This window comes from Crinia signifera, chromosome 12, assembly GCF_055691185.1.
Source record: "Crinia signifera chromosome 12, ASM5569118v1, whole genome shotgun sequence".
NCBI lineage: Eukaryota > Metazoa > Chordata > Amphibia > Anura > Myobatrachidae > Crinia > Crinia signifera.
In genome coordinates this window covers 3,105,084-3,115,862 of record NC_139228.1, presented here as the reverse complement: position 1 = coordinate 3,115,862, position 10,779 = coordinate 3,105,084, and the positions used below count along the sequence as shown (strand labels likewise).

General features: G+C 51.2%; 1 protein-coding gene across 1 annotated transcript; it reads left to right on the top strand.

Moving 5' to 3' along the window:
• Positions 1–2,267: 2,267 nt before the first annotated feature.
• On the top strand, positions 2,268–9,663 carry GLMP (glycosylated lysosomal membrane protein). The gene is made up of 6 exons (XM_083166195.1): positions 2,268–2,440; positions 6,315–6,572; positions 6,652–6,855; positions 7,013–7,231; positions 7,398–7,675; positions 8,976–9,663. Exons 1-6 carry the CDS (start codon positions 2,351–2,353, stop codon positions 9,142–9,144), a joined length of 1,218 nt encoding a protein of 405 aa, XP_083022321.1. The 5' UTR covers positions 2,268–2,350; the 3' UTR covers positions 9,145–9,663.
• The last annotated feature ends 1,116 nt before the right edge of the window (positions 9,664–10,779 follow it).

The window sequence follows — 10,779 nt, the reverse complement described above, 5'->3', positions numbered from 1 at the left end:
GTGCTGCCCGGAGCCGTGCTGCCCGGAGCCATGCTCCCCGCAAAAAAAATATATAAAAAAAGCCCATACAAACGCATAGGAAGCCATTAATCGCTAATTGGCTGAGAGAGGTCTTGGCCAATCAATGGGTACCTATGCGTTTGTGCTGCCGCTGCAGCGTCTTCTCCTGCCAGGCTCTCAGGTACTCTGCACCACCCCCCCTGCCAAGCAGCTTCTTGCCCGGCTCCCTGTGCCCCCCCCCCCCCGTCTGCTCTCTGGTCGCTGCTGTTCCCCGCTCTCATTGTCCTTGCAGCTCCCTGAGAGTTGCATGTGATAAATCGCACGCAAAACTTGCCACATGAAGTGCCATCGCATGTGATCCCTCCCGGGGAGCTGCTGGGACAGCATGGGGGGCTTAACGCTCTCACAGGGCCACTTCCTGCCATGGAGCAGAGCTTCTTTGCTGACATTCCATTAGTTTGCCCCTATCATAATGTGCCAATGATGCTGGATACTAGATCATCAGTAGACGGAGACCTGCACAACTAAGACAGAAAACTCCTGTCCTCGGCTACATCTCTGGCGATGTGCTGCCTGCCACCAGTACTGTTCTGTTCACACGCTCTGAGCAGTCACTACGTTCCTTGGCTGTAGTTTGCTCTGAACTACACTGTAAACTGGGGATTATGGCTACTGGCGACACCCCATTAACAAAAACCGCACTGGATGACCACCCCACGGGTGTGCTGGACGGCTCACCGACAGTTGCGATTCTGACAGTCATTACTCCGGCGTCTGAATCCCGACTGCTCCCTCGTGGGGGTTCACGACCCCCATAGAGGGAGAATAAAATAGGTGGCAATCGCTCCCCCCGCTGTGCAGTCGGGATTCCGACGTTGGAGTAATGACTGTCGGTGTGTGATACCATACCTGCTGGAAGAGCTGCTAATTATTTGTTTAGAGGTGACCGTTCCATCTAACTCATTAAAGAGATAAACCTGGACAACGCCGGCTACTGCTGCTAATGTTTCATAAAACAAGGCTTAAGCTGGGTACGAGCTGCGCTCCGGGGTCTGATCAGGCAGATTGCTCTGGGCTGTCACACCAGTGAGCATGTGCTGCCTCCTCCTCAACAAGCCTCATGTGCCTTATGAGAAAAGCACCTGTATGAGATGGAAGGGGGATCAGTGCCCCCTCCTGTATGGGGTGACTGGTGAGGAGCAGTGCCCCCCCCTCTTGTATGTGGGGATCAGTGCCTACTACTGTATGGGGGGGTCAGTGCTTCCTACTGCTGGGGGATTAGTGCCTCCTATATGGGGTGACTGGGGTGATCAGTGCTTCTTACTGCTGGGGGGTTAGTGCCTCCTGTATGGGGTGACTGGGGGGATCAGTGCTTCTTACTGCTGGGGGGTTAGTGCCTCCTGTATGGGGTGACTGGGGGGATCAGTTCTTCTTACTGCTGGGGGGTTAGTTCCTCCTGTATGGGGTGACCAGTGCGTCTTACTGCTGGGGGGTTAGTGCCTCCTGTATGGGGTGACTGGGGGATTAGTGCCTCCTCCTGTATGGGGTGACTGGGGGATCAGTGCCTCCTGCTGTATAGGGTGACTGGTGGGGATCAGTGCACCCATCTGTATGGGGTGACAGGGGGAGATCAGTGCCCCTCCTATATGGGGTGACTGGGGGTAGCAGTGCCCCACTCCTATATGGGGTGACTGGGGGGAGCGGATCAGTGCCTACTACTGTATGGGGTGACTGGGGGGATCAGTGCTTCCTACTGCTGGGGGATCAGTGCCTCCTCCTGTATGGGGTGAATGAGGGATCAGTGCCTCCTCCTGTATGGGGGATCAATGCCTTCTACTGCTGGGGATTAGTGCCTCCCCCTGTATGGGGTGACTGGGGGATCAGTGCCTACTCCTGTATAGGGTGACTGGTGGAGATCAGTGCACCCTTCTGTATGGGGTGACAGGGGGAGATCAGTGCCCCTCCTATATGGGGTGACTGGGGGTAGCAGTGCCCCACTCCTATATGGGGTGACTGGGGGGAGGGGATCAGTGCCTACTACTGTATGGGGTGACTGGGGGGATCAGTGCTTCCTACTGCTGGGGGATCAGTGCCTCCTCCTGTATGGGGTGAATGGGGGATCAGTGCCTCCTCCTGTATGGGGCATCAGTACCTACTCCTGTATGGGGGATCAATGCCCCTCACCGCCCGGGATGAGTGTGTGTGACTGACAAAAGTACACGGCGGTACTAACTTACTGGACTTCCTGCACACGTGATGGAGCACCGCCCCCTGCCTGCGGTCAGCTGACTGCGGATCACGTGCAGAAGCCGGAAGCGCCGGAGCTACTGTTGCCCGGCCGGGAGGAGAGATGTGGTGTCCGGGGCTATGGCTGCTGCTTCTCGGGGCTGTGAGTGCCGGGGTCCGGGGGAGCCATGAGGTGGAAGAGGAGACCCGAAAGGTGAGAGCCGTTCGGGCAGGCTGGAACCTATGGTTCCTGAATATGTCCTGCAATTGTGTATAAGTGTATTATGTAGGGTATTATGAAGGGTATATAGGGACAGGGGGTATATAGGGTCAGGGGGTAGTTATATAGCAATGGGGGGTATATAGGGACAGGGGGAAGTGTACTGTGTATAGGGACAGGGGGAGGGGTATGTAGTAATATAGGGGTAAGAAACCAAGGGTGCCGGACGGGGTCCCAACAGGCGTTCATCCGACGTTGGGATCCCGACTGTCGAAACACCGACAGCCGGGTTCCCGACGGCCGTCGGCTATTTTCCCTCGTGGGGGTCCACGACCCCTTAGAGGGAGAATAGAATAGGTGGCTCACGCAGCGAGCCAATGTGCCCGCAGCGTGGCGAGCATAGCGAGCCCGCAAGGGGCTTTGTTGCACTCACCATGCTGTCTGGTTCGGCCAGTCGGGATCTCGACGTTGGGATGACTGTCGATCCCGACTGTCGGACCCCTATACCACACCAGAAACTGAAAGCCCTGCACTCTCACCTTTAACCCAGGCGTCCGCTGGGGTGTAATGAGTCAGCACTCCCAATTACATACCCAGAAATCTCAAAAGAGGGAAAAAAACAGCACTCACCAGTCTTCTCATGAAAGTATAAATCAAGAGTTTAATCCAATCGATAGCCTGCCGACATTTTGGGCCTGGTGTGGACCTTTGTCAGGCGATGACAATATAAGCAGCAGTAAATGGCAAACCAACCATACAATAGAGGATAAGTACCGGGCACATAACCATAGCTGCATCAGCAGGGGACACAGGGATACGTATCAGGGTGGCAGAACACAGCAGGATTCGTTTCCATCAAAGGTGGTTTAATAAGAGAAGGAAACGCACATGAGGAACTAGGGCCCTGCGCATGAGAGGATACATTCTAAAGCTTACATATATGATGACACCGTTTAAGGTAGTGGTTCCTAAATGCAGTCCTCAAGGTAACCAACAGTCCAGGTGGTAGAGATCTCCATGTCTGCTGAAATGCTTATATCACTCGGCCAGCGGTAGCCCTTAATAACATGAATGCCGCCCATACACGTCCCGATGCGGGCGTGCGTTCCGTGCTTAACTAGCATGGATCATATTGCATTGCCTGTGCATGCGTTGTGCATGCAATGTGATGAAAACTATGTGCAAGCACATACCTCTTGTACTGTGCGATGAGGTGCCGCGGGAGCACACATCGGACCTGCCGGGATCGCAGCGTGTATGGGCTGCTGAAGAGATCTCTGGCTGTATCTGGATACATCTATGCTGAATAAATTAGACATTTTTCAGAGTGACATTAATATTTTAATACACAATTTTCTTTCTTTATTATCACCTTGATACACAATCTGTGTATGTACGTCTATATGTTTATTTTTTAATTCTTATAAATTTCACTGTTACCTCCCATAAAAAATGTATAAGGGAGTCTTAGAATATTGAACATTAAAAGTTAAATTTTAAAGAAACCTCTTCTTGTGCGTTCCCAAAAACAGTCCCTTTCCTCTTTTTGTATATTCTAAAATAACCTCTGACTGTTGGAAACAGCACCCCCACAAATAACAAAAGATATATTCTGGGGATATAAAACCTTCCTAGGTACCTTAAAAATATTAGTGTGCAGGTGTAAACTTGGCTCCCCAAAGGAGCTAATATCTCTCTGTATCTGGATGGGAGAAGACGTTGATTACATGGACTCATCCCTGGCAGCTGCTTCCCTGTCACCAGTGACCGTTACCCTGTATGTTCTCATGGAAAGGGGAACCCACTGCACCATTGTCTGACATCACTAGTCATGGGATATATCGGGGACACAGCTGGCTGTAATGTCGCTTCTTCTTAACCTCCCCTCAATATAGAGAGAGAGATAGAGCTGGGGGTATCTGTGATGGCTATGGTGATAATCCCATGTATACTGTGCTCCTCTCCTGGTGATATTCCCATGTATACTGTGCTCCTCCTCCTCCCGGTGATAATCCCATGTATACTGTGCTCCTCCCGGTGATAATCCCATGTATACTGTGCTCCTCCCGGTGATAATCCCATGTATACTGTGCTCCTCCCGGTGATAATCCCATGTATACTGTGCTCCTCTCCTGGTGATAATCCCATGTATACTGTGCTCCTCCCCATGTATACTGTGCTCCTCTCCTGGTGATGTTCCCATGTATACTGTGCTCCTCCTCCTCCCGGTGATAATCCCATGTATACTGTGCTCCTCCCGGTGATAATCCCATGTATACTGTGCTCCTCTCCTGGTGATAATCCCATGTATACTGTGCTCCTCCTCCTCCCGGTGATAATCCCATGTCTACTGGGCTCCTCCTTCTCCCGGTGATAATCCCATGTATACTGTGCTCCTCCTCCCGGTGATAATCCCATATATACTGTGCTCCTCCTCCTCCTGGTGATAATCCCATGTATACTGTGTTCCTCCTCCTCCCAGTGATAATCCCATGTCTACTGGGCTCCTCCTCCTCCCGGTGAAAATCCTATGTATGTTGTGCTCCTCTCCTTCTCCAAGTGAAAATCCCATGTATACTGTGCTCCTCTCCTCCTCCAAGTGAAAATCCCATGTATACTGTGCTCCTCTCCTCCTCCAAGTGAAAATCCCATGTCTACTGGACTCCTCCTTCTCCCTGTGATAATCCCATGTCTACTGGACTCCTCCTCCTCCCGGTGATAATCCCATGTCTACTGGGCTCCTCCTCCTCCCGGTGATAATCCCATGTCTACTGGGCTCCTCCTCCTCCTCACTCTTTCTGATAACCCCGTGTCTACTGGGCTTCTCCTCCTCCCGGTGATAATCCCGTGTCTACTGGGCTCCTCCTCCTCCCGGTGATAATCCCGTGTCTACTGGGCTCCTCCTCCTCCCGGTGATAATCCCGTGTCTACTGGGCTCCTCCTCCTCCCGGTGATAATCCCGTGTCTACTGGGCTCCTCCTCCTCCCGGTGATAATCCCGTGTCTACTGGGCTCCTCCTCCTCCCGGTGATAATCCCGTGTCTACTGGGCTCCTCCTCCTCCCGGTGATAATCCCGTGTCTACTGGGCTCCTCCTCCTCCCGGTGATAATCCCGTGTCTACTGGGCTCCTCCTTCTCCCGGTGATAATCCCGTGTCTACTGGGCTCCTCCTCCTCCCGGTGATAATCCCGTGTCTACTGGGCTCCTCCTCCTCCCGGTGATAATCCCGTGTCTACTGGGCTCCTCCTCCTCCCGGTGATAATCCCGTGTCTACTGGGCTCCTCCTCCTCCCGGTGATAATCCCGTGTCTACTGGGCTCCTCCTCCTCCCGGTGATAATCCCGTGTCTACTGGGCTCCTCCTCCTCCCGGTGATAATCCCGTGTCTACTGGGCTCCTCCTCCTCCCGGTGATAATCCCGTGTCTACTGGGCTCCTCCTCCTCCCGGTGATAATCCCGTGTCTACTGGGCTCCTCCTCCTCCCGGTGATAATCCCGTGTCTACTGGGCTCCTCCTCCTCCCGGTGATAATCCCGTGTCTACTGGGCTCCTCCTCCTCCCGGTGATAATCCCGTGTCTACTGGGCTCCTCCTTCTCCCGGTGATAACCCCGTGTCTACTGGGCTCCTCCTTCTCCCGGTGATAACCCCGTGTCTACTGTGCCCCTATCTTCATGTGTCCCCCTGTCACGTTGGTGATAATACCATGTATACTGTGCTCCTCTCCTCCTCCTAGTGATAATCCCATGTCTACTGGGCTCCTCCTTCTCCCTGTGATAATCCCATGTCTACTGTGCCCCTTTCCTCATGTGCCCCCTGTCACGTTGGTGATAATCCCATTTATACTTTCCTAATCCTGGTTTTTCTCTTCCAGATTTATCTACAGTTGGTCCCCGGCTCCCCCAGCTCCTCCGCGAATCTGCTTCACATCCGGGCTGTGGGGAAGGGTAACACCATCCACTACGTCTGGAGCACCATTGGGACCCCCACAGTATTACTCCTATACACGGAGACTGATCAGAGCCAACTTCTGGTCAACTGGACCAAGCTCCTTTCTCCGGAGCCCTACGGTGCCATCGCCATCCACCCCCCTGACAGTGTGCGCTATTCCACGGCCCTGCTCTTCTCCAGGGTAAGCGGGGGACTCGGGATTACCATGCGGGGTCACCCACACGCTGTAGACACTGAATCCTCGCCTTCCTCCTTCCCAGGTATATGAATACAGCGATGTGAATAACACGGCCGACTTCTCAGGGACGGCTGCCAAGTATTTCTACCCCTCTTACGACCTGTCTGACTTTGTGTGGGAGAACGTTAACAACACGCTGAATTCCTCCTCGCTGACTGCCGACCTGACCGGCGTCAATGGGTCTGACCCCTCTGGGAGCTTTCAAAATGGAAGCATTGCATTCAAGGTGAGAGGAAAAGGCGTAATGTGGGGTGTCATACAAAATGTCGGGGTGCTGGTTCATCTGGCAAATGTTAATTAGTCTGAGGGGTAATCTATTGGGACATGTTTCCTTTATCCTGTCACATTGCCACAGAACTGACCGCTGTAATTGTCTCTCACAGGTCTCTGCATTCGGGGGTCCCGGCCGAGACCTTTCCTCGCCCCGGCTACTTCATACCGCCAACTGCACCAAGCTGGAGTTCAGGATTTCAGGGGTGCGTCCTCGCGGGAATAATTCCCGCTTCGCCCTGGAGATGGTGACGCTGGAACGGAAAATGGGGCGCAAGAAAATGCATCCAGTCCGCTCCATCGATGATGAGTTCACACCGACCATCTTTGAGGTAACATGGCCTGACCTCTTTACCTCTAACGGAGACTTAGATACAGACACGGTTCTGACGTGAATAATATTCAGAAACTGTAGCCCAGGTTTGAACCGCCTGCGGCTTGTATTACTACAAGTTCCAGCATGCCCTTCCTCTAATCCTGCCCTGTGTTTCCTGATAGTTGATGGAGCTGGTGCCCGATTCGTCCAATAGCAGCCACGCCAAGGGTTACTTCCAGTGGAAGTCTGTGGCCTATGGGGCGGCCAGCGCCTCCAGGTCTGACGCGGTTCCCTGTCAGATCTACAAACCACGCTTGGTGAATGACACCCTGCGCCTGCAGAGCATCGCGCACGCCTACTACGGGGAGGGGCTGTCCACGTGGTATAACGTAGAGGCCTATAATATCTCCTTTGGGATTGCGGATGGTGACTTCTATGACAAGCACAAATACTTAGGCTGGTGAGTACTCCCAGTATGTACTATTATATCTGTTACCCCTAACGATAGACTGCACTTCTATATAATAGGAATCCTGCTGTAGATTTAGTCACAGATAACGGTCTGTCCTGTGCGTCGTGCTGTGTTGTGTGACTCTCGCATTATTACATGGAAAGTTCTGACAGCCTTGGAAAACAAATATGATCTGGTCTACAATGTGTCATTGTATATCTACAGGGTTTGTAATAATACAGTAGCACAGGGGGAGACTTACTTCAGCCCCCAACACCTCCCAGTATGCACTGCCTCACTTTTAGCATGCTCTAACCGTGAAACTGAAGCAGAGCATTCTGGGATGTGTCCTAGGCTGTCTTCCCCTGCTCTAGAGCAGGCTTTCCCAACCACGGTTCTCAAGGCACACCAAGGCTGGTTTCATACACTCCGGTTTTGACCGGACGGCAGGAGCCGGACTGTGTGAAACCGGCCCAACAGTTTATGTTTTAGTGGTATCCAGGCTTGAGCACAGGTGATTTAATTAGTACCTGAGTGATTGTGATTAATCCATCTGTGCTGAAGCCTGGATATCACTAAAACCTGCACTGTTAATGTGCCTTGAGGACCGTGGTTGGGAAAGCCTGAAATAGAGGAACCTTTTCATTTTTGCATTGGTGTAATGCATCCTCTAATGCAATGGTTGTCAACCTCGGTCCTCAAGGACCCCCAACAGTGCACGTTTTCCAGGTCTCCTCACAGAATCACAGGTGAACTAATTAGCTCCACCTGTGATCTTTTAAAATGTGTCAGTGAATAAGTGCACCTGTTCATCTGCCAGGAGACCTGGAAAACATGAACCGTTGGGGGTCCTGAGGACCGAGGTTGAGAACCACTACTCTAATGGATGGATGTGAAAAAAGTTGAATGACCGACATTAATATTTAGTGAATTTACCATTGTTTGCCTTCCCTTCTCCATTATATTTGAGCAGTTACTAGTCACAGTTAAGTGCATGGTATTATTGTGGTTCCTATCCCTTTTTGCCGCAGGTGGTATAGAATTGTGTTGGGTAAACTATGACCTGACCTCTTTAAGGTGACCGTGTACTAGACTTAGCAGTAAATGATGACCTTGAGACTAGGTAGTTGCTGGTCTGTGAGTGCAGGGAAGGATTGTCCATTAGGGTAGGTTATGCCAAACCTCTTATACACCGCAGATGGCGTTCTGTCTATTAGTGTTACATAGTTCTGTCCCTTCTGCTGGTTCTGTGCGAACGATGCCGTGTTCTGTCGCATAATTAGTTAATCGGATGTTTGCTGGATTTCAGGTCAGCGTTGATTGGTTACGGAACCCCACCCCGTGACTCGTTCTCCACCCTGGTGATTTGTATAATGGCCGTGGCTCTGGGAACACCTTTGGTGCTGCTGATAGTGGGAACTATTGTGGTCTCCTTTCTGAAGAAGAAGGTCTTCTCCAACTACCAACCTATAAACTAGAAGCTGTGACTGAGACGTCTCCGATACCTCACACATAATCATGGACCTAAGCGATGCCCTCTGGTGGCGAACATCCACAGTCGCCGATACGGAGAATTACAGGATGGTTACAGTCTTCTGTGCTGGCGGCCTCCTTCCCCGTGCAGTGCGAGTGGTCACTTCTGATGCCTTCTCACCCCCTCCTACTTGCCCCTAATCTTGCCATACTCCTACTCACCCCCTCCTACTTGCCCCTCCATCTTGCCATAGATAGGTGCCAACGTTCTTCCCAATTACCCCCCTTGCCAGCACACAATCATTCCGCGATGCTTTCCTACAACTAAAGAAAGGGAATTCCATATCCTTTATAATGCCAAGCTGCTTTTACCTTACAAGACTTCTATAACAACCTGGCAACAGTCCCAGTTGTGACCTTTTTATACTAAAATATATATGTATATAATGATCTAGATGTGCGTTAGTTTCCTGTGGTTTACGTTGCATTTGCACCATGTTATTAAATACGTCTTTATGACGTCATCTGGTTTGTGTGACACTTTTTCTTTCCTCCCTTTTTTTTTTTTTATTCTATTGGGGTATTTAAATAATTGACTTCTGACTCTGAGCCAAAGAGCTGACTGCGTATCTTGGGGCTCGTTTACAGGGACATTGTGCGCCCAGCAGCTCCTACGCTGTATGTACCTTCTGGTTAATGTTTGACGCACAGGATCTTCTGTACACAGCGTGGACATAATCTTAGCTCATCAATAGAAGATTCCGGGGATGGGTGATTGACACCCCGCGTACACCGGGCTCCCATCTCGTCCACCTGACTGCAGGTCAGTGCTAAGGATGTATCTAAGCCATCAGTGTAGCTGTAACCAGATCCATGGCTGGGAATGTTCTGTAGATACATAAGGATGACCGGCAGTGGTGTTGGCACAGTCCGCATGGAGGTAATCCTGATAGCGGTCAGTTATGTATACGTACTTTCTGCTTACTCTCTCCCCGCAGCCGAGCACTACCGCGTGTCACGATGCTGGCATTCGGGATTGCATCGCCGGCATCCTAATCGATGTGCCAGTTCCCAGGCGGTAATAGAGATGCCAGCATCCCTTTTTGCTTATGTGGTAATTTGTTGGTCGTTGCTACTTTAATATTTGTCCTTTGTGGAATTTTTATTTTTTTGTTTTTTACTTTGTTTCTAAATAAAAGTTTTATAAAAGTTAAATCTGCCAATTGATTCTGTACAATCCGCTCTCTAAAGGTCTCCATACGCTAGTGGGAATCCTATGGTCTCTTCATATGATTGCGACGATAAATTGCGTGTTAAGCGTCCAATTCTCCTGTGAACCGATGTGATGTGCGGCCCTGTACGCATTACATCGGAGCCTGCGAGTCTCTCCGGATGTCTGATCGCATCCTGCGTATAAACCCCACCTCCAGTTCTCCCGTCCCGACGCCGCTAACTCCCGGACCCAGCTCCTGTTTGGACCGTTTAAGCTGGTTACACACAATCTGGCGACCGCCTGGTAAGTGGCAGATCTGCCCAATAATTGTGTGGTGTGTACCGAGCGTGTTGGGGGTAAAATAACAGAATTCCCATAATGGGACCCTTGGTCAGGTCTCCATTTATTTCATAGAATTCAACGGCAC